A 27,958-nucleotide genomic window follows, 5' to 3' on the forward strand; every position below is an offset into this window, starting at 1 on the left:
GATGTGTTATGGTAAGTGGATTGTGGATCGCAGATATGAAATTCTAGGTATCTAGCTAGATGATATTGTAATTGGTAGTTTATGGTAGATGACATAGGGGATTGGTCGTAATCCTAACTATGCTGTGTTGTGTCTTGTATGGTTCTGTATACGCGTTATTATTCAGACGCTGGAGCATATGACGCGTGGGAAGATGAAGGTTGATTCTATGACACTATGGGGGTTTGGGTGTGAGAGCATTTTGGGCGCGTTATTGGAAGTGCAATCTCCATTGTTGAATCATTTCATGTTCCTCTCTCACTGCCGCACACTCATTATATATACGCATCATGCCATACCAGATCAGATCAGATGATTCGCCCAATTGCAGTCTTCTCCACCGCTCATCTTTCCAGGTATCATTGTAACATCCTTCTCTTCTATTTTCTTCTCTCCATGCACACGTATCCAAATCCTAACTTTACTTCATCACATCGACGCACTGTAGCTATCTCCAAATGCAAATATACATATTTAAAACGGTATCGCGTTCGAGACCTGTCCGTTGATATCCACAGGTGCTCCTAACATTCTGATTTGTGCACTATCGTTAGTTGTCATAACTCTGACATTGGCTTGTGATGTGATGATGAGTGATAGATAGGAGAGGGAGAATCAAAAGCTGAGAACCTATTTTTTACCCACTTCCGTAGCGCAGCAGCCGACGAAGAGCGAGGCTGGCCAACATACTAGCTATTGTATTTGTCAGTTGAAAGCGACCTTGGAGCGGTAGCAGGGCTAGCTGTATATAGGAGACTTGTAGCTCATAAAACTGTTGCTAGTGCAGAATGAGGAGGGGGGGGGATTGGTCATACTCACAGCGCTGAGTACTCCAACTCCGAATCCAAGTGTGGGACCGACTACCTTAACATGACATGGATTTTGATCGGTACCACATTGGATACAGACAAATGGAATTCCGAAGTCGCACATTTTTGGGGTTAGGATGAGTTTGGATTGATGGGGAATTGGAGGGAGGGAAAGCGATAGGATGAGGTGTGATGATGAACTTGAGCTAAGATGTGAAAGTTTGAGGCGATTCTGATTCGGGAGAATGGATCAATTGATGGGTATTATCTAATATGGATGGAAAGAGATGGGAATTGTGCAGAATGCCATAGAATGTCATCAATCTACAGGAGGAGAGGAGAATGAAAAGAATGGATGAGAAGATTGGAAAGAAGATGATGGGATTTGCATTGACTAGATGGATACTATGGATGTTATTAGTACTTACTAGGTATAGCTGAAGGAAGATTGAATGTCTTGGCTATTAGAGCTCAGAAACACTTTCCAAGCTTGATGAAAGTAAAAATTCATCGCATTTTACCTACCAATACGTAGGTGCCTAGAAAGTAGTATGTATGGTATGGTTAGATCAAAGAGAGGTTTGGTGAATTATATTACCAAATTTATTATTAGCTGTTCATGCTGACGTAGTGATCTACCACTCTATTTTCTACAATGTTTTACATCAACCGGTGTCAGTTCGGAAGGGTTTTTCATTGGTTTGAGGAGAGGCACAGGGCATTAGATCGGTCTGATTCATCTACGGAGTATTTCATCTGAATGTCTGGGGATGGAAGTGTTTCATCTGGGGATATGTTTCAAGGTTAACATGAGGATTTGCCTTTCTTATTTTCTGTACTCGAGTATGGAGAAGCGAGAGAAGCGAGAGATGTAGATAGATGGGGATTTCCAATGTGAATGTGATAAACGGATAGACTCCATTTCAATTATTAACATTTTTGAAGAAGATCACTATCACCCAGGTAAGCGTGACTATCTAGATACTATGAGGTAGGTAGGTATATACCAAGTAGCTAGTATGGAGTCCACCGTATGCAATTCCAAGGTTGGGGGACACCTAAGAGATGAATAAGAGTTGATGATCATCTGTTTTCCCTGATGGGTAGATTATATCTACTCGATGACTCTGGGCTACCTATGGACCTACCTTAAGTACCCTATTAGGCAAATAGAATGAAACTTGGAGTCATCTATCAAAGAATAGGTGAAAGTTGGAAACATCTGCAGCCATTCATCCAATTGCCCATGCATGATCAACAGAGAAAGTGTGAGTGAGTCCATACACGCTACGGTATATTCTCTTTCTCCTCCAAAAGTGGAGTGGGAGTGGAATGGTTCGAGGGAAAATTGAAGAGAGATTCTTGATAGCTGATACCGATACTGACTGGGTACGGCTTAGATACTGGTTAGATACTCGTTAGTTGTTTAGATAGACCTCGATAACTTGTAAATTTGATAGATACCCACCTACTAGACCGGTAGAAAGAACATTAACTTTTACCTACAGCTAATCAAGTAACGCCATTCGATAAACTTTACCTAATCATTACAGTCACGTGGGTCTTATCCGGACCCTCTATCGAAAAATAAATCCCGATGTACTCCCCTTCCTTCCTTTCCGCATCAATTCTGACGTCGAAAATCGACATCTTCGCACCCTCGCAACCTGCGAATCTTTCGCAACCATACCGCAACAACACCCTACCTGCATGACATATCGCTTTCACACTTCACATTAAGAAGGTGAACGAGTTGTTTTTAGCAGCGATGACTTCATCACAGATGGCAGAGGCCGTTCCTCAACCTGTCGCGCCCGTTGCATTAATGTCTACAGGCATTCACTTCGACTCTGATCATATCGAGATGTTCACATACCCCAAACCTTCTCACGATAACAACAGCCCCGTCTTTGCAGAACAAGACAAGTCTGTTGCCGCTGCAATGGATACAACTCTTCCTTCGAATTCAGCCCAACCATCGACAACAAGTCTCCTTCCCGAGATCAAGAAGTCAAGCACTCCAGAAGAGGCACTCAATACTACGAATGAAACGGGATATACAGGATCGGAAAACCATACTGAGAACAACATTTCCGCACAACCCACAGTGCCAATCGATTCCGCAATGGAGATGAGTAATGCGACAATTAAACAGGAGTCGCATAAAAAAGAGGCCAACGATACCAACCCCGAAATTTTTGGACAAGCTGGTCCGGAATCAACAGTTCAACCCACTCAGGCACAACTACAACCGTCAAATATTGGACCCCTTGCCTCATTTCCTTCTTATAACACGACAAATGTACTTGTAGATCCTGCGAACATATATGGCGCGGATATGAATTTGGATGGCAACGTATGGGCCTATGACCAAACTATGGACTTTCCAAACGTTGCGCCCAACCCGGACTTTTATAATCGACAACCTTTGATAGACCCAGGAGTGCAGTTGGATGGTTATGCAAAGCTAGCTTTTGATGATTCGGACTTTTATATGACTACACATGAATTGATCATAGGTCGTGATCAAAATGGGTACAACAATATGAGAAGATATGAGAAGGAGCATGAGGCAATGAATACATCAGAATTCTCCTCGTTTAAACCAACCATGCAGATCGAAAGTCATACTGGTGGTATCATGGATCCTTGGGTAAAATTGGCAGACAGGCGAAGTCGCAAGGGGAAGAAGAATAAGGGCTCAAGATCTATCAGTGGGAACAGTGCTACTGCTGGATCACTTTTGCCTCCTGCAAATGGAAACATGTCACTTCAAAACCCCGATCCGCATAGTTGTCCTGTCCTCCATGTACATCCTCCATTCAACAAAGGTGTAGCGGGCTTCAAAGCTATATCCAGAGAACACGTTAAAATATTTTATGATGACCATCAAGATAGTTTCAAAGTAGAATTCCTTGGTAGAAATGGAGGTTTTCGTGGACGATATATACTTCGAGCCCAAGCAGATAGCACCATTAGTAAGTGGTAGCAAATTGCAAATGGGTTTTGTTTTCTTTAGATTTCTGTTACCAGATGTCGTAATCGATGACACAGGGTTCCAGTATCATGAAGAACCCGAAGAAGAGGCGACGGCTACTGCGACAAACAACCTATTCGGAAGGAGGGAAAGAGATGAGTCTCAGTTTTGATGATGCACCACGAGCTGGTGATCAGAGGTCTACCGATAGCGAATGCTCTTCAGATAATGAAAACGATTTCGGGGTGGACGAAGTTCCTGACAACGAAGTGGACAGAGTGGAGGATCTCGATCCTTTGTACCCCTTAGGAGTAGCGATTGACGAAGAAAAAGACGCCGAGGAAGCAGAATCCCCTGTTGACAACTCAACGGACAGTAGCCCACAACCTACAAAGAAACGTGGACCAGGACGCCCGCCTAAGAATGGTGTTATGTCCAAACGTGAACAACAAATTGCTAAGAAGGAAGCCCTGGAAAGAGAGAGGATTCAAGAAGAAGAACGGGCTCAAGAAGAGCAGAGGGTTGAAGAACAAAATCAAGCAACAGCCTCGAAAACTATACCTGGTAAAAACAAAGTTGGTAGACCAAGAAAGCATCCACGACCAGATGTTACGGAAGAAGGACCACCACGACAAAAACGCAAATATACCAAGAGACAATCAGGCCCTAAGACCCCTGAGGAGGGTGATGAGGACAGATTTGATGATGATGGCAATTGCATACAAGCCAAAAACGGAAGCTCCAGAAAGGTTGCTTATGTTTTGAAAGAAGTTACACACAAAAGAGAGGACTTTACTGCGGATCAACTTTCAAGGCCACCAAAGAATTATCTTCAGGTCATTTTTGAGCTTCTACAGGAAGCAGAGCAGCCTTTGTGTCTCCCACAAATCTATAACGAGATGGAGGTCCAGTATCCGTATTACGCCTTTCAAGAATCAAAGGGGTGGCAAAGCAGTGTGAGGCATAATTTAGGACAGCATGAATGTTTTGAACGTACTAAACGTGCTGGTAAAGGCTGGGCTTGGACTCTGAAACCCGGTTCCAGTTATCTAAAGGAGAAGAAGAAGAGAGCACCCTCACCTCCAGTTGCAGGTGGAAATCAACCAATATATCAAGCTGGCCCACCAGTTTCTGGTTACGGTCAGCCTCCGCCTGGATATATGTTGAATCCCAATTTATATCACAATCAGATGAACCCACATGCACAAGGGGAGTATCAACAATATCAACCAGGCCAGCCTTACATGGGCCCAAATCCTCACTATTCTCCTTATCCTCCTCAGGGTTATCATCCACCTCAAGTCATTCAGCCACCTTTCATTTCTCCAATGGCACCTCAATTGGTACCTTCTGCGCCTGCTTCTTATAGTTCCCCCTATGCTCCGAAGCCACCTGCCGCTGGAACACAATCTCAAGGCACTCAACAGCAACCTCCACAGCAAACTTCGCAACAGCAACCTCAACAACAACAGGCCCAACAACAACAGTCTCAACATCAACAGGTCCAACATCAACAGGTCCAACAACAACAGCCTCAACATCAACAGGTCCAACAACAACAGCCTCAACATCAACAGGTCCAACAACAACAGGTCCAACAACAACAGGTCCAACAACAACAGGTCCAGCAACAACAGCCTCAACATCAACAGGTCCAACAGCAACAGCCTCAACAGCAACAGCATCCGCATCCGCATCCGCAAAATCCACAACATCAACACCCATATCCACAGCCTCAACAGCCTCACTATCAACCACCGCAGCCACCGAAAACGAACCAAGCACCAGTGCAATCACAGCAACCACAACCACCAACTGGTCACCAAACCCAGACAGCTGCTCATGCTGCACCACAAGTTGCGCACGGAGCTTTACCAGCCGCGACTCCTCAAAAAAGAGTCATTCCTCCTAACCTGGTCGCTGCCATAACTGCTTATCGTAATCATGTTGCCAACTTGATCCGAAAACGAGCTCCAAATGATGCTGAGGCCATTGTTGACAAGGCCATAAATCGAGTCTATGATGGCACCGAAGAAGATCGTTCTCTTGATAGTACTGAACATGAGATGAAACTTATCAATGGTGTTCTCAATATTCTTAAGTTGCCCCCTGTTCCTCGTGCACCTCCTGCAAACCAAATTCATGCTCAACCACAACCTGCTGTACCGCAACAGGTTCCCCAGCCGCCGATTAATCAGAACAAACCTCAAGGCAACATAGCTCAACAACCTGGAAAACCCATTGGGGCAGACCTTCCAAAACAAACGATCATGCGACCATCGTTTTTTGGAACCCATCAAAATCAATCCAGTAACTCTTCTGTACCTAGACCACCATTGATGACACCAGTCCTGCAAAGAAGCAATTCAGGATCTGCTCCTACACCTTCCAGACCAAATACAGCCTCATCCTCTTCTGTGCCGTCTAATCCCTCAAACCCACCACCACAAACTGCTGTTTCGGGCAACAACAAAATTAGTGGTACCACGCCACCTGTCGCAAGCATAGTCAATCAAACCATTGCACAGCCTGTTGATCAAAATGGAACAAACGAGAAGGGAACTAATCAGAGCGGAACAACTCAAATTGGAACCAATCGGCATGGAACAAGTCAGAGTGGAACAAATCATGGGCTCAAAGCCGGTGAAACTTTGACAGAGGCGGGTTTCGTGCGAAGTTTCCCTCATCCACCAATCTCCAGTTGATGAGACATGTCACATTACGTAACATTTCATTCAGGTATAGAGTGAGTATCTGATAAAAATCAGTTATTTCGATTCCACTCAATTGGGCATGCACGCCCACATACGGAGTATATATTTGAACTTAAAAAGTTTTTATTTCATTGCATTAGCACATGATGATTATACGAGAGGAAAGGGTTAATTTCAATTTTTAATGCGGCGTTGGGAGCAACGGGACAACTTGGGTCTTTGTCGCTTTCGTTGATTTGAAATGGATTTGGCCAGACTTGGCATTGGGATTGGGCATTGGCATGGGCGTGGGCGTGGGTCTGGGCATTAACGTTATACGAAATGATGCAGGGCATATGCTTAGTGAATGTATTAGGGAAAGAGTAGGCGTTCTTATAGATATCCCATCCGCGAGACGATTAGTATACTCTAGCATACTCAATCCTGCATAGCAGCGGTGGTTCTTTTCTTTTTGGGAATGGGAACTTGGAGCTTGACCACAAGCATAAGGGATGGCGTATTTGAATTTTGTTTAGTTTTCTTTATCATGTCGATTTGGTTGTTCTTTTATGAACAGATAGTATCGAACGCCTCTTTTGGCTCTTTACTCGGGCTTTCAGGTGTCGGTTTTGGGTATAAGACGTAGCTTGATCGGGTGACATCTAGCTCCGGATTGGGGCAAAGCGTTGACTTTGGTGATTCTTTTGATTTCTTGCCTTGTTTGTTGGGTCGATGACCCAGACGATGAGAGGGAAGTTGGAGAATATTTTCTCGAGGTCTAGCGGGTATTTTAATATGGAGACATTACCTAGGTACACATTCGCGAATGGGGAAGAGAAGAAGCAGGGACGTGATGGAATGAAATATGTACATATGAGTCAATAGGAATGTGTTTGTTAAGTTTCATGGGTTTTAAGACCCTAAGAATCGTCTGGGATGTGAGCATGTGATTTTGTATGTGTGATGATTTTTGAATGATCATGAGGGGATCACAATGATTAGTGAGTGCGAAGTTCTATATCTATTTTCTGAGTACGTCTTACTGTCGGCCCTTTATACCCTTCATCGTTCGGAACATGTATGATGGCTACATACCTGCCTACTATTTGAGACTAAATGTTTACCTCTGACTGCTTTGTGCCTTCGTTGTGGATATCAATCATAGTATGTTTTTTTCTCATAGAATAGGAAGGATGAGTTTGTTAATAATGAGAAAGTGGATTAAGATGTTTTGGGGGACATGATCAGAGGATGGGGAGAGGCATGAGGGGAGAATGGAATGGGATAGATTGATACTTGGTGAGAAGAGAGAGGATGAGATTGCAATGGGTTAGATGATGTAGAATATCTACTCTGTAATATTTAGATATGGGAGGAGAATTTGGATAGAGTGGATATGGGTAGATGGGATGGTCAATGGTGGGATCATAAGATGATTGATTGATGGGTTTGGGTGTATGGGGTGGGAGTTGGTGGGATGGAATGGTGGAAGAGATGATCTTTCGGGTGGAAACTTTTTGATTGGATTGGATTGGATTGTATGATGTTGAAATTGGGATGGGAAGTAGAGTGGAGGGGGATGGGATAGTATAAGAAATGTATAAGCGCTATGCACTTTGACTTTAACTTCAAGATGTGAAGTCAAATTGGAGGTTTGTGGAAAAACCTAGAAAGGAGAGTTTAAGGATTGACACTCGTTAAGATGCTGCAAGATGTGTATGTTCATATATAGCAGGAGAGAAACTATAGGGGTTTGAGTTATCTTATCTTGGGGATGAGATGTATGGGATGAATGATTCGTGTGTAGTGAGATTTATAGATTGAGAGAGTACGTGGCAATTGGTGAGAGGTGTAGAAGATAAACAATATCGAGGTGTTTGTAGATAGAATTCTGATTATCTATTCCTCTTGCTATGCGGAAAGAGCGGGAATAGTTGTTGATAGCTTGAGTGTGTATACAATCTCTGAACGGCGAGTTTGCTAGGTATATATGGAGAGGACCTCGATGATATGATGGTATGACATATATTACATCGCGCATTAGACGAACGCCGGTTGCACACTCTATCCCATAGATCTCTTGATGTGCAGTTTTGATGTGTGCGTATAGATCACGTTTGATTAAAATGTAGCTTTTACCTTGTTTTACCCTTTACAGAACGTTCATCGAAGCATTTGATTCGGAATATCCTATCCACTTCCGAGGAGCTATACATTCATTCTACATATCTCTACAACCCGCAACCATGTCATTGGTAGAAAGGTAAGAACATTGCATTCTCATTACAGATATGTATCAGCATCGTCACTAAGCATAACAAACCCACACAATCCGTATATACCATTTCATCAACATCTTTGTTCCTCCATCAACAAAACCCGTCCCCCTTTACCCTGCCTCTCCGCCCTACGCTTATCCCTTTCCTCCTATATTTCCCTACCTCTTCCGACCCGACCCGATATCTTACCTCATCTTACCTCATTCCGCCTCATATTATTCCATCTCGTACGCTCCGAGATCAGAGTACCGACCCTGCATATACATGCATCAATGCCGTTTCTTATGCGAGACGGCAGACTTTCCGTACCAGTGGGAGAAGAACTGTGTATTAGATCTTACATGTAGTGTTGTGGTATACTCTTTGGATTATGATTCTGTGTTATATTTGATTTCTTTAATGGGTATATATGTATGTTTGTGATACCGTCAGATACAAAGAACAGATTTCCTGTGCATGAAAAGCTACGCATAGGCCGGTAGATATAGTGCATGCGTGATGGGTTGGCTTTTGATTGCATAGATACATTTACATATCTGCAGTATGTACAGGAAGATGTGAAATGTATATGTACAACTTTCGATAAATAATATGTGACAGGATTTTTACGTTGTGGGACGGATGATTGCCATCGAAGATGAATGAGATTTAGCTGCTGTATATACCCTGCATATTTATTCTCTATCGGTTGTTCAGTTACTTGTCAAATGGCCTCGATGCAACAATACTTTGAATGAGATCGGATGAACGGAAATCCTTGGCATGGCAATCATATCGTGTTTTGTTTCATGTCGGTGAGTGCATTGATGTCGTGGTCGCTGCATGACGAGCCGCTATTGACTTTGCTGATTGCGGCGCTTCGAGACGGGCGCCATCGAAATGGACAGCATAGTTTTATATTAGAGCCAACTGCATCACCGCTTTTTAGCCGAATATCCTTGATCAATAAACTGTTCAAATAGCCTGACAACCAATCAGCCAATTATGGTTTCTGAGTAATCACCTGACTTGATGCTCAATCTCGTCGTCATTTCAAATGCTCATCTGATTAAAACTACCAACACTGCTCCAAAGCTAGCTCCTGGAACCCGATTATCGCTATCTACACACAAGACTTTGAAATATGTAACGAGACAATCTCTTCTCTTACGTGATTATGATTTCGCAAGGCTAGTATCGTTTTCCGTGCTCTTGTATATTTCCACTCTATCTTCATGATACACCCATATTTGGGGGCCAAAAACTGATTAGATGCCGCGAAATATCTCGCGTTCCACCAAGAAACAGCTCTTCATGGGTGTAACTCCACCGCATAATTATCAGGCGCAGAAAATTTCTGCGAGGTCAGACATAAATCCCGGAAGCCGGATCACACATGCATGGCCGAGAGTTACTGTGGTGTTGGGGAAGACCGGTCCGGTCGTTAATTATCCGCGTGGCCGCGCGGAAGGGAGGAAATTCGATACGACGACATGCAAAAGAAAGGGTCGACTCAGACCCAACGATCAAAACATCTGAGGACAACGCAAGTTCTAAGTTCAGTAATAGCTGAGACAGAAAGAATCTGAAGACATCTATTGGATACTCGGATCCGGTCAGACGTATCACGAATCACTGTGTGTAATCAAAATTTATTTGTGAAAACCGGCATTGAGGTATCTCGAGTAGAATGATCAGAGAAATTCATGCTCTCATGGCCGGGCAAACGTTTCCACGATTTTCAAGTATAGCCAAGAGATGTAAGTCGCTCTTAATGGTACCAGTGGAATAAGGCTCTGGATGATAGTTTTTGCAAAAAGACAGAAGGCCAATAGGAGGCACTTCATCACATGAATTGGATGGTGTTGACAGTTCACAAGTTGCGAGTAACTGTCTCCTCTCTCTGTGTACTGCGCGGAGAAAGCTTCGAAAATGTCATCGAACCCCCACGAACTTTGGGTTGATCAGTTGTCAAATACTTCTGACAAATATGATATCTATCCTGAGCTTCTGATGTTTCTTTGGATAGGCGAATAGAAAAGAATGTTCCCTTCATAGACTACAAGACCCAGTCAACTTCGCCCAAACTAAATTGCTCAGGCCTGATCATATGGTGTAGTGGGTGTTTTAAAGTCCCAAATAAGCCAGCAGGTATGGGGCATCAAATAAGATGATGGAATGTTGAGCTGGCATTCAGAAATAAAGGAAGGAATTGGATGATCAGTTTCCAATGGCCACGAAACACCAACTTCGGTAGAGAAGGACAAAGAAAGGATGCATATCTATGATGGCCAAGTAATCGGGGAAACTGTGAAGTGTGAAGGTTGGAAGGATTCATTTTCCATTTGGAATACGCTACCCATACAAGGCGAGACAATCTTCTTCGCAAATTCTCGGGCTTGGGTGATAGTTAGCGGATCTGCGATAAGAGAAAGAAAGCCCGCCGAGAATTAGATTATGATCAGCGATCTGCAGATATAATCCTATCTTCGTCGACTTTCTTGAAACAGGTATGCTTCTTGATCACTCTAAATTCAACAATCCACTTTGAATCCCAAGATCAAAATTCAAGAAACGCCAAACTAAATCTGGATCTTCGATGGATTCCAACTTTATCAGCCAAATAACTTAGGTTGCATGTGGAAATTTTGAGAAGCATTTCGTAGAATTTGATTGATGTCCTCGTGATATTGTTTTTGCATGAAATCTTCCTACTGCAGTTCTTCGTAACACGACTGTATTCTTGCTGCAATGTAATTATCCTCATATTCCAGCAATGGAATGCCACGAGAAATACGCACCGGAGGCGGTTTATAGCGTTGCATTTCATTTGCACGGTTAGTACCCTTTAGTATCTTATGATTACTAGGGAGTATGCTGGAACCAATGGGGTGTGAGAAGACAAGCTCGCCAGTCCGCCTCAACAAGGCGATTAAGATATTGGCTTCCAGACACCACTATTTCCCGGAATGTTATATTGTATGCAGACCTCTCTGCAGATACGTGTAAGGTTGCTGCGATATTTGATTCAGCTAGTCGACTTAGCAACAGTTTATAAATCCACAAAATCGTCCAATTTCAATAAGACGTTAAATGAGGGGCGTTGATAGCTCCTGATGTCTACTGCCACCTCCTTATTCGTAACAAGGCTCTTATAAAATGCCCGAACATCCATACAAAAGGATGTCATAGACGAGTGTATATGGTGATACATAACCAGTCCATACCCCCTTAATCCTCTTGCTTCTCACCCATCTTCCTGTGATTCCATCGCCAAGTGCAATGTCTTCTCAACTTAATCGATACTGGATACCCAATTTTGATATCAACAAGAGAGTCATCACCAAGGAGATCCAATACTATCTGGGACCAGAATCCACGCTGAGGCCATATACACGAGACGTACGTGATGAAAATTTCAGCTGCCAAATAATCATGCTCACGGGGTACATAGGGAGAAGACGGATATCTGATTAGCACACCAGGAGAGTGCTTGACAGATGTGAGCACCATTATATACAAAAGACCGTCTGAGAGTCTCGATTAATTTGATATATAGGAACAGATAGACGATATCTGTATCAAGTCGAAGGAGCTCTGGGAGAAGCAGGCAGCGGCTCGAGCCAAGAAAGAGTCAGACAAGCAACTAAAGCGGCCTCTGCACCAGCCAGTCATAATTTCAAGAGGCTCAAAGCCCCGTTCCTCAAGGTCCCATCGGCCGGATCATAAGAGTTCTTGATATTCGAATGGCCTAGGCATAAAAGAGGACGAAAATGATCCTAACGATGCAAGTATCTTGCGCGTGGATATTCCAGCGAGAGCTAAAGAGCGTGGCATCGTTTTCATTTCATAGAACAAAAGGGCTCGAAGTCTGCCACAGGGCAAGGATACTAAGCTGTTGCGGAAGTAAAAATGCATAGAGCTTGCATACATCTTATTGTTGCTGTTGATATCCTGGTTTCTGATGTAGCCTTCGCATCTTTTGGAGGTGTGTTTGTTTGCGTATAATCTGCATATCCTTCTACATATCTGCCATTGTTCCAGTATAGGAAAATTCATATGTTGGCACAATTTCCCTCGAGATGTAAATGTCGTGAACAGATGTCAGTATCTAGAAGCCATTCTTGCCAATTGTGATTTTTTGACAATGCAAACCAAAAGTGCCATTCCCTCTATGGAGGCGATCAAAGGTCCTGTGACTGTTTTCGCTCTGTCTACCGCTCGAGTCATAATCGTTAGCTATACCACTAGTCTTAGTCGTATTTGATGCAGCCGACATTAGGACCCGTTTAAAGCCTCACGATCCCGGACATCTAGGTTGAGGTGAGGCTGCATTTTAAATGCGACCGAATAGCATGTTAGGCTGAGTTGATCTGCAGCCAAGAACGAAGCGAGGCATTACATGTAGTTGCAGCTCTTTATCCTTGCACTGAATTTACCGGACTTTGGCGACATAAATTTTGTAGTAATTGTATTGACAATATAGACTTTCCAATCGTCCCAAGACAACAATTAGTGTTCCATTCAGTATTGGAATTTAATCATTTCTTAATTATGAGAGGAGCAAATTCTCAAGACCGACTTAATGAAGCCTTTTGACCTCAACACAAACTGAACTCAAAACCAACATTGACCACATGGGATTTGGGTACTACTCGATGCCGTCTGTTTATCATGTTCCTCTAGGGCCCCGACTGATCTATAAGACCCAAGAACTTTGATCTGAATCGGTTCGTAGGAACGAAAGTTAGCGCGGCCCCCAATGTCAAAACCACTCTGACATTGCCAGAGATATCGCCGGCATAGTGATTGCATGCAATGGAATACAAAGACTCTGTATATGGAGACTATGTTAAGCTTTTCAGGAAAAGATTGCGATATCTGGAAAGAGTGCGGTTTTCACTCAGGTTCGGGATGGCTTGTGAGGATCCTCATATTTGGTTCGAGTTTCAAACAAACTTGAACAGTTCATTTCTGCAACACGTATTGCAACTTTGAAGGTCTGATGTGTCCAATATCAAGGCCTAAGACTTCTTTCATATGCATCGAGTTGTATAGGACCGGATGACCACAAGGCAATTGCTTGAATAGCAATATCAGTCCCTAATTTAAGAGTTTTGATATCTTGTGGTTCATCTGTGTCTGCTACATAACCCACAACATTGACCCACTCTCCAACCCGGGTTTCATGTTGGGTTAAGCTATTCAGCAGAAGTTGAACATTGACAGAGGCTTTGATCCCATTGCCAATGGGAAAGTTGTGTTCCAAAGTAAGAACAGCAGAGCCTCTGTTATAACTTATCACACTGTATAAGTGCAATGTCAGTCTAACTCTATTTGAATTATAAACCTTTACAAATTGCTCTGCCGAGTACTTGGGGAACTCTCCTTAGAACTGGTGAGTAGCTAAGATCTGACAGAGAATGTCTGTTTTTTTTCGGATAAGAGAAATGAGGGATTACTAATATACATTGTAGAAAATGAAGTTTTTGTTGAAAAGAAAGAGGAGTTAATAGGGGGGATATCAATCATACCATCCTAAGAACCGAACTTTATCTCCTTCTGAAAACTGTGGAAGGTCGGCAAGTAATATAAGCTTCGAAGGGTTAGGTCCCGAATATTGTTTTGACATATTATTTGTTCTAACAACCAACTCAGAGAAATTATACTATGGGACTATGAGGAAAAACAAAGGTATTGGTGTTGTTGTTGATTCTTGTGGTAAAACTTTACCTGACCTACGTGAAACTCGAGATCACCGGATGGCTGGGCTGGAACAAAGCATCGCACGTGATTCCTGATCTATCATGCGCTAACCTGATATAGACGAGGGGACTAGCGTCATCATCGACGCCATGTTACCACACTTTCATCATTCACTTCAATCAACTATGCGAAACAACCGTAGGCAACCACAAAAACATTTATAGAATCCCACCAACAAAACATACTCGACACTACTGGTTTCATCTTCCACAGCCAGCCAACTCGTCTACTTGCCTTTACCGTCTTTGTCCGACAAAACCAAGCTCCCCACTATCAAGTTCCGATAGCAGGCCTTATCAAACCCTAATCATTAGCCACCACTTCGATCGATTTCGAGCCTTTTCAATCTCCTCATAATTTGCGAAACAGCGCTGGGGACTTGAAAGTCCTGCCAACCCAACGATTTCGAATCCGCACAGTATCGTGAAATATGTCGGGTGTCTGGGGCTGGTTTGGGGGAGGGAGTGCGCAGAAAGCCAAGGACTCCCCGAAGAATGCTATCTTAGGACTACGTGCGCAGCTTGAGATGCTGCAGAAACGAGAGCGTCATTTACAAAGTCAAATGGACGAACAAGATGCGATAGCTAGGAAGAATGTTAGCACAAATAAGAATGGTATGTTCTATTTCTCCGGACCGTATATATAGCAGCTGCTGATATTTGCTTATTTCTTAGCTGCGAAGGCTGCATTGCGCCGGAAGAAGCAACATGAGCACACTCTAGATCAAACTATTGCGCAGATATCGACGTTAGAACAACAAATATACTCTATCGAAGCAGCCAACATTAACAAGGAGACTCTCCTTGCCATGGAAAAAGCCGGCAAGGCAATGGCAGCTATCCATGGCAAACTTGATATCAACAAGGTTGATGAGACAATGTACGTTTTTTGTGGTTCGATGAAGATGGAGATAAAGGCTAATGTATATACTTTTAGGGACAAACTTCGAGAACAGCATGCTTTGGGCGAAGAAATCGCCCAAGCTATTACGAGCGCACCTCTCGGCGAGCCTATAGATGAGACTGAGCTCGAAGACGAATTGGCGGATCTTGAACAAGAGCAGTTAGACAATAAGATGCTAAAGACTGGTTCCGTGCCAGTCTCTGATGAAGTTCATAGGTTGCCATCTGTTGTGAATGGAGAGGGTGAGTTTCTAATACCCTTGTTATTCTTTTGTTGAAAGTTACTAATGGTTCAATTTCAGTCAAATCCAAAGCACCCGTTCATGTTGAAGAAGATGACGAAGAGGAAGAACTCCGAAGGCTACAAGCTGAGATGGCCATGTAATTCAAGAACAATAAATCCAATATTGAGTGAGTGGGTCGTTGGGCTTTCTGGTTTTATCAGTTTATTTTGTGTACGGGGGGAGGCGTGCGAGATTCTTTTGGGAGGGCACTGGCAGCTTCAATTTTCAATTTGCACAAGAGAGGATATCGGGAGTTTCGAATCCATTAACTGCGACGGCGTTTGGGATTTGTTGTACATCTGTCAAACGGACACCGAATACCTTCTATTACCAATAAACTAGAATAACATCTACCAACAATGTAATGATGCATGTGGTTACCAAGACCCTCCTTGAAGTTCGCTCACATGACAGTCATTCACCGACCTGATACTGTGGATGGATAGATAGATACACATATACATACATAGGTACATGAAAGCTAAAGTAGGTATCCATCATGTCAGCCTCGCTTTTGAGTCATGTTTTACTCTCCTAGCTGAAACATTGGGGAGTCGACGACTAGCAGATACAAGTAGCAAAACACATCAAAATTCTATTTGAGGGGATGTTGTTATTCTTAAAGATTTAGATTCTGATTTATAATCCTATTTGGCCCAGTTCATTCGGATCATTTTTTTTTTAGCTATCGAATTAATTATAGAAATTCTCTTTGTTCAAGCCACTTCTGAATTGTTCTATCAACCACTCGTTTTTGGTCTTTTCGTACCCACACCACCAACACAACATCTTGTGCATCAATGCATCAATGCATCAAATATATGTAAGGTCTCACCATAAGTTATAACCCCTCATTTTCTAGATGCTTGAAGTGAGTTGAATTGACATATCGGTATCATCGACGGAATCGCTAAAAGAGCTAGATCCTCACCCCCTTGAAGATTATCGTACATCGGATACCCGGGCACCCAAAAGGATGGGTACAGTAACTCAGTAAGTACTAGGCGATAACTTATGTACCTAGTAGGTAGGTACTTGATGTAATGTATCTGTACTGACAACTCATCACGTCGCAAACACTATTCTGGGCATCAGCACCAAAAAGTTCCACCGGTGTGGCAAAGGTTACAATTAACCAACATCGTATGGATGTCATTGGAATCATTGGATGCCATTATCATTTATTGGGGGTCCGAAGAGGGGCTTTGCTTGTTGTGATGTTCTTACTCTTCTTTTTGCTTATCACATTCTGATTTCGGTCTCAATTCCACGATGATTGACAGAGGATAAAGCTGGATATACAGGATGATCATCTACTGGTTCACTGGCTTGATTGGCTTCGCTGGTAGGTGATCGCAAGCGTCAAAAAGATGAGGCAGGTATATAAGGCGACTGACCACGTTGCACAACCTACCAGGTCAATCTTCACGGCGCCGCGAAACATTTTCGGGTAGCAGTCTCGTACATCAAGATATTCAATGAATTGATTGAATGAGCTGACCAGTAGGCGTGGTCGCTGGTAGGTTATTCAACGCAATCATCAATCATCGTCCCACATCATCCAGTTGACATCTACCCCGTTTAGTACGACGTAGACGTATGAATTGAATGGAGGCTGCAAGCAGCAGGGGGTTTTGGCCCATTTTACCGGATTTATTCCTGCACATTACAATTTTTTCTCTCTCTGGATTTTGAATTTTCTGATTGCACGGTCTTGCCCACTTTCTCATCAATGTGCAGCTTGGTTGGCTGCACTCGGGGCCCTGCAACATAGATCGCGGATTGCCTCGAAAATCACATTTGATTATTATCATTGATTTGATTGCGACGTGGCTGCAATGTATCATCTTGGGCCAATAGTGGTTGAGCACGACCATGATTTAGGCAAATTTCCAATAATGCTGTCGACAAACATTGGCAAATCGTGGGATTACCGTGGGACTTCTGGCCCATCTCCATCTTATGCTATGGCAAAAAAGTGATACTGTACTCTCTTTTGTCAATGACTTCCTTCTTGTACCTACCAATGAAACTAATTTTCGTAGGAAATTCCGTTCTTGCTTCCGAATCTCTCTTTTAGTCTTGATTTTATTCATCATTCTATTTTCCTATAGGCGAACTATTTTTCGCCGTGCCATCTGCTGATATAAGTCATCTTGGATTCTTCAATTATTGTACCGTTCTCCATTCCAACCACGTTGAATCGATTCTCGGGTGGTAACCAAACGTTTGTCACCCAAAGATTGGGCACCCGCATTCAACCGGAGGCAACCCCCCTCGTCATTGTAGACCATGGGAAGAAAGGATCAAAAGAACAATAAGAAGGACGTTCAATTCGTTCATCACGTAGAGGATTCTGCATCTTCTGTTGCTTGTGACGAGGTACACACACCCTCAGTATGAATATTTCTTTTTGTCCAGCCAGAACCACGGCCATTGGTAGTAATTGGTCCTCAATCCAGACAACTCAGTGGGCGAAACCTTTAGTATTGGATACGTCAAAGATTAAAATTGCCAAATATTATGAGGGGAAGACAGGTAAGCTTTCCTGATTCCATGTCTGCATCTCGAAATTCCATCAAAAGTCTACAATCTTCCCCACAATTATTGTTTTTGATCAATCGAACAATCATGAATGTTCCACTTCCATTAAAAATGCAACATTGAATGCTTCCATAGACCTAGCTTTGCATTGCTAACCAAAAATATAGACGATGAAGATGACGAGGAGGATGAAGGTAATGATAATGAGAATCAAGATAAATTAGAGGGAATACCAGAGGAGCCAATAGAAACGAAAGAAACAAGCGATACCCCGCTGTCTGAAAGTGAAGATGGAGATCCACCCTCACAGGAGGAAGACATCTCCAAGGAGGAAGGGAATGAAAATACACATGACTTGGAAGAACAATCTCAGTCTCCCGAATGCGACATGCCCCTATCGACGACAGGTGAATTGACTGACTCGAAATTGATAGAGTCAACCGCGACTCCGGAAGAAAGTCTAGCGAATGATAGTACAGAAGCAGGTATGGAAACATCTTATATCTTGGAGTACTAAGTATCATCTTCACGTGTTCATGAACGCTACTTGATTGATCTCATCTTGTTATACTTAAGATTGCATTATTGACTTTGAAACAGTGCCGGAGCTAGAATCGAACCACAGTTTAGAAAGTCCTTCCGATCATACTCCAAATACATCCGATGACATCCCTCCTTCCGTTCCAGACGCTCCACCATCAGAAGATATACGGGACGACAGATATGCACTTAGTAAAATAGAATCCCATCAATCACATCCGTCAAATCATACAGTTCGTTTCGCCGACGACATTGCGTCAACAAGTTCCAGATCAAGAGACAAGAAGAGCAAGAGGAGTAGTAAGGATAGAAAACCATCTGTGCCCGAAGTCCCACGCAAACCTGAGTCTCTATTGAGTAAGAAGGTTAAAAGGAGCAGGGAAAGCTCACGGTCTACTGAAGACGGGCTACGAGTACCACCAGAAGTTCCAGACCCGCCCCAGCGGAAACATGCTGAGCTCGAAAAACATTCGAGGGGGGAGAAAAGGAAGGCAAAGGACAGGAAAGAGAAGGGCGACGCGAAGAAAAGTAGAAGCAAAGGAAGGGATGCTCCTAAAATGGCATTAGTACCAATACTGAAATCTTCGGAAACGGCAATACATAGTGATGAGTCTAAACCAGCTGAAAGTAATAGTGACGAAGCAGTCCAGGAGCCACAGACAATTCCAGATGTTGTTCAGCCAGTATCAGGTGAGTACTACTATTCCTTGATGAAGTTTTGAAATATCAATCTGCAGTCAACAATCAGACGTCATGAATAACATGTACTAACTATCACCTCAAAAGATCCAGACCCCCCACCTCTACCAGAAGTTAAACCAAGTGAAGATATAGAGGCCGAAGGAATGATACCAATACAAGAGAGCTTACCAACAAAACTTGAAGAACATCCAGATACCGAGGAGACACCAACCAGTGATGTACCAGCTTCAGATGACGTAAAGGAGGAAGAAGAAAACGTTTTGAGCATGCAAAACAATCAGGCCGTCTCCGAGGAAGATGTAGCTACAGAAGAGGCATCCACAACTGATGTGCCAATAACAGAAGATTCACAGGTGGGAGGTGGGGATATTCCGAGCACAGAAGACAATCCCGCTGCCATCGAAGAATCTCATGTTGATGAGGAAGTTCCTGTTACAAACGAAACGGTTGAAGTTGAGGATGGTAAGCTCATTGCTGAAAATGGGATGGAGATCAATGCGGAAGAGCCCAACAGTGAGGTTGTTTCGGAAGCTGCAGTGGAAAGCCCTATCGATGACGAGGAGAGTCCTTTACCGGATGAAAATGATTCACAAGATCCTGAAGTAGCAGAAAAGAGCTCGAGCAGCGAAGATATTTCAACTGGTACCGAGGAGATGTCAGCCCCTGGGGAAGAGGCCTTAAAACCTGTCGAATCCACACCAATAACTGCCACCGGCGAAGAAATTCTAAGCTCCCTGGAGACACCCACAACAATCGATGAGCCTCAACCAGAGGATGATACTCACTCTAGTGACGAACCGGCTATGCTGGAAGAAAGTACACATAATGATGACGAAGTACCACCTCCCATCGATCATGTATCTGGGGAAAACGTTGGATCAGACCCCCAAGTCGAACTTGATGCGAACGAGAAATCAATCGAGGAAAAGTCTTCCGAAGAGTCCGGTTCTGAAGAAGTCTCCGACCCAACCGAGCCAGTATCCCTACCCGTCCAGGAGCCAGTAGCGATCGAAAGTGATGTTCAAGATGAGGAGAAAGAAGAACTAAATCATGTCGATCATGCGACCTTGGAAACTCCAGAAGAATTTGTTCCGGACCAAACAGGCACAGAAGATTCAAAAGATGAGCCTATTCAACAAATCGAAGCCGAGAGGCCTAGTCCCGAAGAAGCTGGACCCGAAAGTGTTGAAACTCTTGAAGAAGCAAATAATCATACCGATGAAGAATCTAAGCCAAATGAACCTTCTCCTCAGCCAAGCGAGGATAATCCGGCGGAGACAGTGCCTAACAATGTCGATACCGATATTCTGACCCCCGAGGATCCGACTGTGACTACCGAGACTAATGACCTGACAGATCACGTGGAAGACTCTAATGTCGAGGATGATGTCATTCAAGAATTACCACAATCAAGCGATTCCGATGACAGTCCAGCCATTGAAAACAAGGTTGCTGGAGATTCTACCGAGGAGAGTCCTGAAATCAGCCCAGATACAGAAAGCGTTGAACCCAACGATAACGTCCTAGATATTCCAGCTATAATCGAAAAGTCACCTCAGGGCCAAGAAGATGCCCTCGTCAACCCCAAAGCTCTGGAATCTGATGCTAAAGTCGAACAATTGCCAATTGGGAGCGAAAATGTTCAAGAAACTCCAGTAAAAGACGAAGCTTCGGACGAGAGTCCTTCGGATGATCCACAACCTATAGTCGAGGGAGATTCAACACCAGAAACGTCTGTGGAAGAGGAAGCTTCGGACAAGAGTCATTCGGATGGTTCAAAAGCCATAATCGAGAAACATTCAACACCGGAAACGTCCGCGGCAGTTGAAGACATGTCTACCGATACGGGAGAAAGCAATGAGAGTCCAGAGAATGAAGAAACACCGATGACAATTGATCAAACCTCCAACGAGGCAGAAAGTGCTCCAGAATTACCGGAATCTGAAGAAAGTCCAACGGAGATTGAGGAATGTCAAGAACCACAAGCAGATGACGATACATTGAAACAACTCGAGAACGGCGTTGTACCGGCAGTGGTTAAGGATGACTTGGAGCTGGAAAATGTCTCATTAGGAGATGTTGAAGATGTTCATGAATCCTCAGAAGATGACGAGATAGCAGATTTACTCATGCCTGAACAGGATCCCGTAGTGATTGAGGAGACATCCAACCATCCAGAAAACGTGCCGACAGAAGATGCTTTAGACAAGACGGAAGCGATCCAAGAATCTCCAGAAGCCGGTCCAGTGCCTGAGGCTGACAATGAAACCATTCCTGTCAATACCGAAAATACTTTGGAACAACCAAGCGAGGAATCTCAAGTTGAATCTGGAGAGGAACAGCTTTCCAATGAAACTCAAGAATCGCCGGCTAGCAATGAACAGCGAATAGAAATCCATCAAGATCCTCCTCAGGATCCGAATGACAGTTTCGCACAAACAACTCCAGATAACACCAATCCCGAGCCAATTGAAGAACCTCAAATCGTGCTGCCTCCTACCGAGCACGATGACGAAATCGAGGGGAAAGAGTTGAAGGAATCCGATCCAATCGAATCGGAAAATGAGGCATCAAGTTGGGATGGCGATTCAAATGATGAAGATTCAGAATCTGATAACGAACACGAGGATGAGAACTCATCTGTTACCGAAGAAAATGGCCTTGAATCGGCAGGGGGTGAGGAGAAGCATTTGCATGAGACAGAAGAAATCAATGCTCCGGTTCTTAACAACGAATCAGATGAAGTTCCTGTTCCTTCCTTGGATAATGCATCCAAATCATTGGACGGAGAGGCTGATATTCAACTTGATGAAACAGCCAACATCGATAATACCAATAATCCTATCCCTGGAGAGGAACCCGTCGAGGGCATCCCCGAGGCCGTAGAGGAGAATAATCAGCCAGCTGTAACAGCTACCGTTAGAGATCCCGATACTCCTGTTTACGAGGAAAAACCTCCCGAAGACCTGCAGGTATCTGTTGCGGATAACCTTTCCGAAGCGGTGCTTGAGAAGGATGCTATTCAGCCAAGCGAAGATATCGATGTTGCAGAAGTTCACGAACCCGAAAAAGAAGTTATCGAAAATACAGAGGCCCCTGCCGTTGAAAGTCTTTCCGGATTAATCAGTGAAGGAGATAAAAATATCGACACTTCGGAAACTGACCCATCCCAGGAAATTGGCAATCCTACCCAAGAGTTAGGGGAAGACCCAGAAACACTCGTTATCGAAAGTGATACTCCCAAGGTAGTCGTCGAGGAAGAAGGACCAGTACATTCAGAAAGAGCAGTTCATGACGAGGAGACCGAAATTCCAGTGCCCGAGGACGAATCTGACCAGAGCCCGGATGCCCCTGCCATGGAAGCTTCCGAGCCAGTCAGCGAGGAACCCTCAGTTGAGATCATGGAAAATGTCCCATCCCAGGAGCCTGACAGTCCTGTTCCTGAACAAGGGGCAACTGAGGTGCCAGAAATCTCCGTCAATGAGGAAAATGAGCCCGAACCAGTTGTCGAAGACAAAGAACCTATTCAGCCCAAAGAAAGCGTCCCAAATGAAGATCCCAATCTTCCAGTCCATGAAGAACAGCCAGTTGAAGCGCATGAATCTCCTGCAGGTAAGTTGACATTAAATTTTCTTCCGCTAACTCACTTAATTACGACAAGATACTAAGATAGCAATGAATAGCCCCGGAAGAGGTAGAGAGCGATGCTATCACTGGTGATGTTGCTGCTAGTAAGTTTACCTACATTTTCAATATTAGCATTGTGCTTCGTCTGGTAGGGATAAATTCAGGGAAATAACAAATTCCATTAGTCACAGAAGACGAGACCCAAGCGATCGATGACCCCCATCCACCCGCGGAAGAGGATAAGCAGATTACTGAGAATGTAGAAGCTCCAGTCGGTAAGAGGCCACAAGAATTTATAATCAGAATTTCTGGCGTACTAATAAGTTATTGAAAAGAGCCAGATTCTATTCCCATCGATGCTACACCTGTTGAGACAATGGCAGATAAAGAACCATCAGTGGAAGCGCCCGAAGAAGAGGGATCTCTAGAAAAAGATGCTGGTAAGTACTGCATGGACTTTGTTATGTTGTATCATGAAATGTGGCTAAAAAAATGTCTAGATCCCGAGTCAATACATATGGAGACTGTTCCAATCGAAGAGCCTTTGACTGAAGATCTTCCTACTGAAGAGCTCCTTGCCGAGAATCCGCTTACCGAAGAGCCCGCTGCTGAAATTCCTCATACTGAAGAATCTGCTACCGATCCAATCCAGGAAAATTCAGCTGGTAGGTGTTTGATAGCTTATTTCTCCACCATTTCCCCAAAACAAGTTACTCACACCAAGATATAGAACAAGAGCCTGAGCCCACACCAAGCGAGCCTATTCCCGCTCCAGCCGAGGAATCAGCTCCTTCAGAACCTCCTATAGAACCAGAAGCCAGTAAGTGTCCCGGAGGATTTGAATTCCTTTCAAACTGGGCTTTGGATCCCTTACGCCGAGCTTCCCCAGAAAATAACAAGCTTATCGATTTATCCTCAGCAGCAAACGGTCCCCCTTCAGAGCCTGAGCCTGTGGTTATAGAAGAAATTGCCCCTGGTAAGTTTTCACTTTTTGTACACGTTATGGTAAATAAATTAATGCGGGGTATTTAGAACCCGCCTCAGTTGATAATCTCGAGGAACCTGTGATTGAAAGCAATCCCGAGCCGGAGAGCGTTAAGACAAAAAGTCCTATTGGTAAGTTATGTGTTATCATATATTCTGTACACATGGAACTGCATACGTATGTCCACGATCATTTGACACGTGTCGAATCTCATACTTCACGACAACTCCACCTATCCATTTTAAATATATTCAAAACTGTATATTATACGGCGTATATTCTATTGGCGAATTTCGGAGTCAATCTGCTTCAGATAAATTTCTACAACCCCAAGATGTGTTTCAGAGGCCCGGAAATTTCGAGAGCTTTCATGCCAAAAAATGACAAATCCAAAGTTTGAAAGAACAATGGGCGTTGCGAATGCGAATCGATCCAATAAACATCTCTCAGAGATGAAATAAAAAAGTGTCCTTACACACAAACTGACATGAACTGTTTCTAGAACCCAGCCCAATCATAGAAACTCCCCAAACACCTACCAATCCCATTGAAAATATGGAGGATGGGGAACAAGCACCACCTGGTACGTTATATCTTGGAGACCTTGGATTCATTCTCGTTTTGGGTCTAGAATTTATAATAGCCCAATGTTTCAGAGATAGTGATGCCCGTTTCCAACTCCCCCTTAATCCCTCAGTCCCTGACGCTAAGTTTTATGCAGAGTCTGAACCTACGCAAGTTAATGTCGTTGAACCAATTGAGGAGATTCAGGGCGAGGAACAACCTGAGGTTGTTGAAACAATAAAGGGTGTGTTGTCATTACTTTTATGGAACGAATGTATACTGACATTAAATAGATGATCCGACAGCTCAAGAGGTAGTCGCTGAGCAAGCTGAAGAGGCTGTAGCTCAAGAGCCAATTGAGGGATTGGCTGTTGAGCAAGTTGAAGAGGCTGTAGCTCAAGAGCCAATTGAAGAAGTAGCTGTTGAGGAAGCTGAAGAGGCCATGGTTCAAGAGCCAATCGAAGAAAGAACCTTTGGGCAGGCTGAAGAGGCTGTGGTTCAAGAACTTGCTGGGGAGCCAGCTACCGACCAACTCCCAGATGATACCACTAGCGAGGCGCCAATACTCGATCCATCTACAGTTGAGACTGCCAAAGAACCAGTTGTCCCGGAGCCAACCATCGAAGCACCGATTGAAGAACCCGTCGTCGAAGATGTCCAGGAATCAGTGGAGACATCCAGTGAACCGGATCTCCAACAACCTGTCGAAAGTGTCCAGGAACCATTAGTGGAAGCATCCAGTGAGCCAGACCTCGAACAAACTGTCGAAAAAGCCAGCGTTACACCGCCAAACGAAGAGCCCATCGCCCTAGTGGCTGAACAGCCGATCGATGATATAGTTGTTGCGGAAGCACTGCCTTTAGAGGAGCCAGTGATAGAGGGCGCTGCTGTGGAACAAACTACGGAATCCAAAGAGGCACCCGAGGAATCCGTCGAAGATCTATCATCTGATCAACCTGCGGCCCCAACAGTAGAAGAAGTCCCCGGGGATAAAGAAAATCTACAGGAAGTCACTGAGGAGTCCCCTGCTCTCTCAGATCCCATACAAGAGCAAAGCGAGTCTCAGAAGGAGGACAAGCCGAAGGAAGTCGAAGACTTTGAGGCTGTTGCCCTTGCTGGACTTGCAGGTGCAGCCGCAGGTGCAGCGGCGGCCAAGGTCTTGGACGATAAGGAAAATGACAGTCCAATAGCTGACCAGCCTCTGGTAAATGAGGCGGAACGTATTGAGAATCGCGAGGATAAAGGAGCTGAGTCTCCCTCGAAATCGGACAAATCGGACAGAGACAGACGCAGACACAGGAGCTCGAGGCATCACTCATTCAGTAACCACAACTCAACTAAGTATGGTGAATACCCACCTTCCAGCAGACCAGAAGAACAGCCAAGACGCCGAAGACATTCTCATAGCCACAGAACCAGTGGCGCAACCAGTGATAGAGAAGAGGATAAAGAGAATTATCGTAGCCACAGATCTAGTCAGAAGGAAGATGATAAAGAGAGACCAGAACGTTCTCATCGCCGACGATCTAGCCATAGAGAAGATGAGCCTGAGCGTTCTTATCGACGTAGGTCTAGCCGTAAAGAAGAAAAGGAAGATAAAGAGGAGCCAACCCGTGGTATTTCTCCAGCAAAGCAATCTCCAGATCGTCGAGATAGTGCTATTGAGGGTGTGGACGATGAACGTGAACGTCGCCGACGCCATCGTAGAGACCGCAATCGAGAGGAGCAAGAAGAACACGACAAGAAAAAGGAGGAACGCCGAGCAGCTAAAAGAGAAGCAGCAATCAAGGCCGAAGAAGCCTTCAGAGCAGAAGAAGCACGAAAAGCTGAGGAAGAGGCACGAAAGGCTGAGGAGGCACTGCAAAAGATAAAATCTGAATCCATTCCGTTACCCGCCGCCCCAAAACGATCAAGATCACGAAGAGAAAGCATTTCAAAGTCATACTCAGTCACTCCGCATGAAAGTGACGGTATTCGATCCCGACTTCTTAGTTTCAAGAAGCGCGTTCAAAGCGAAGTTACCAGTCCATTTATAGCAAACGACGAGCCACATATCAAGGAGAAGCTTACCCCCGTCACACGTTCCAGAAGAGACTCCATCGTTGATGAGCCGGGCCCTCAGTTCGATGTTACACCAGAACGTACGAAAATGAGTTCCAATACGAGAAAGTCATCTCGATCATATCCACATCATTCTCACTCGTCGTCTCGCAGAGAGTCTGAACGAACTCATAGTTCGAGAAAAGAGCCAAGTCGAGGGGATTCTACCAGGGAGAAGTATAAGACGGAGGAGGAGAAGGAGGCAAGAAGGGCTCGCAGGGAGATGAAAAGACAAGAAAAGCTTGCCAAGGAAGAGGCGGAAGCAGAAAATATACTCCAAAGAGAGAAGGACGATGAGTTGAGGCGTAAGCATCGTGAGGAGAGACGAAGAAGACGAGAAGAACGCGAGGCCAAGGAGCGAGAAGTTGGAAATCGAGAACTGGAGGAGAAGAGTGACAAATCATTGGAACCATTCCCCGAAAACGATGTCGACACCGGAGAATCGAAACCTAGCTCGAGGCCAGTCACTCGGGAAAGACGACCGACAAGACACCATTCGAATTCTTATAGTTCACGAGGCTCTCGTCCAGAAATACCCACATCCCGAGGCTCTCGTACATTGGAAAAGCCAGCGGAAAAACCAAAGAATGCTTTCAAGAGCTTTATGACATTGGGGAAAAAGGTCTTTGCTTCGGAAAAGCATTGATCATGATATGTATAACGGCCATGATGATATACGGAGTTCTTTTGTTCGATTATTTTGATTTCGATTCTTGATTGGTATTATGTTTATGATTGTGGAATATGCATTTGATAAGTTCTGGCTGGTGATCTGATTATTGCGACGATGTTATAATATGGTGGTCGATCTGTGTTTTCAAGTACATAATTGTGTTGAGCAAGATCTAATGGGGTTCTTGATGTCTGTCAGCCCTTTGTATTTCAAGTCTCCTTGGTCATATTTCGTTTGTTCAACTGTAGTTATTGAATGTACTTAACAATCTTTGGGATAATGGATATTAGAATGAATAGTCGTTTCTTTTCATATGCAGTTGAGCAGTTTATCGTTATGTTAGCTTCAGTTTCTTGGTTATACTTCATCTTCCTATCAAGATTCAAATTGTGGCTCTTTAATTCACTTGTTTGTGCATTCAACTTGGATTCAAATACGAAGGAGATATTCGCTGCTGGTGTGGTACTTGGTGTTATTTGGAAGCCATTTCGAAGC

General features: G+C 44.0%; 6 protein-coding genes across 6 annotated transcripts; 5 read left to right on the forward strand and 1 right to left on the reverse strand.

The window, feature by feature from the left end:
- Window positions 1-2,616: 2,616 nt before the first annotated feature.
- On the forward strand, window positions 2,617-3,837 carry EAF02_005975 (uncharacterized protein; the record flags this gene model as incomplete). The annotated part of the gene is made up of 1 exon (XM_038902023.1): window positions 2,617-3,837. One exon carries the CDS (start codon window positions 2,617-2,619, stop codon window positions 3,835-3,837), a length of 1,221 nt encoding a protein of 406 aa, XP_038758240.1.
- A 77-nt stretch (window positions 3,838-3,914) lies between these two features.
- Window positions 3,915-6,530, forward strand: EAF02_005976 (uncharacterized protein; the record flags this gene model as incomplete). Its single annotated transcript, XM_038902024.1, has 1 exon — window positions 3,915-6,530. One exon carries the CDS (start codon window positions 3,915-3,917, stop codon window positions 6,528-6,530), a length of 2,616 nt encoding a protein of 871 aa, XP_038758241.1.
- A 3,293-nt stretch (window positions 6,531-9,823) lies between these two features.
- On the forward strand, window positions 9,824-12,515 carry EAF02_005977 (uncharacterized protein; the record flags this gene model as incomplete). Its single annotated transcript, XM_038902025.1, has 4 exons — window positions 9,824-10,536; window positions 10,657-12,178; window positions 12,231-12,278; window positions 12,336-12,515. The coding sequence occupies exons 2-4, from the start codon at window positions 12,059-12,061 to the stop codon at window positions 12,513-12,515; spliced, it is 348 nt and encodes a 115-aa protein (XP_038758242.1). The 5' UTR covers window positions 9,824-10,536; window positions 10,657-12,058.
- A 1,278-nt stretch (window positions 12,516-13,793) lies between these two features.
- Window positions 13,794-14,408, reverse strand: EAF02_005978 (uncharacterized protein; the record flags this gene model as incomplete). Its single annotated transcript, XM_038902026.1, has 2 exons — window positions 13,794-14,082; window positions 14,311-14,408. 2 exons carry the CDS (start codon window positions 14,406-14,408, stop codon window positions 13,794-13,796), a joined length of 387 nt encoding a protein of 128 aa, XP_038758243.1.
- Window positions 14,409-14,972: 564 nt separating this feature from the next.
- EAF02_005979 (uncharacterized protein) lies at window positions 14,973-15,829 on the forward strand (the record flags this gene model as incomplete). The annotated part of the gene is made up of 4 exons (XM_038902027.1): window positions 14,973-15,156; window positions 15,217-15,421; window positions 15,479-15,687; window positions 15,747-15,829. 4 exons carry the CDS (start codon window positions 14,973-14,975, stop codon window positions 15,827-15,829), a joined length of 681 nt encoding a protein of 226 aa, XP_038758244.1.
- A 2,191-nt stretch (window positions 15,830-18,020) lies between these two features.
- EAF02_005980 (uncharacterized protein) lies at window positions 18,021-27,436 on the forward strand (the record flags this gene model as incomplete). The annotated part of the gene is made up of 15 exons (XM_038902028.1): window positions 18,021-18,110; window positions 18,191-18,266; window positions 18,440-18,757; window positions 18,873-19,502; window positions 19,599-23,126; window positions 23,198-23,245; window positions 23,327-23,416; window positions 23,477-23,581; window positions 23,642-23,806; window positions 23,872-23,961; window positions 24,061-24,117; window positions 24,174-24,257; window positions 24,629-24,709; window positions 24,848-24,934; window positions 24,984-27,436. 15 exons carry the CDS (start codon window positions 18,021-18,023, stop codon window positions 27,434-27,436), a joined length of 7,902 nt encoding a protein of 2,633 aa, XP_038758245.1.
- Window positions 27,437-27,958: the final 522 nt, after the last annotated feature.

Source organism: Botrytis sinoallii (assembly GCF_014898435.1).
Source record: "Botrytis sinoallii strain Bc 23 chromosome Unknown BSIN_009, whole genome shotgun sequence".
Lineage (NCBI taxonomy): Eukaryota > Fungi > Ascomycota > Leotiomycetes > Helotiales > Sclerotiniaceae > Botrytis > Botrytis sinoallii.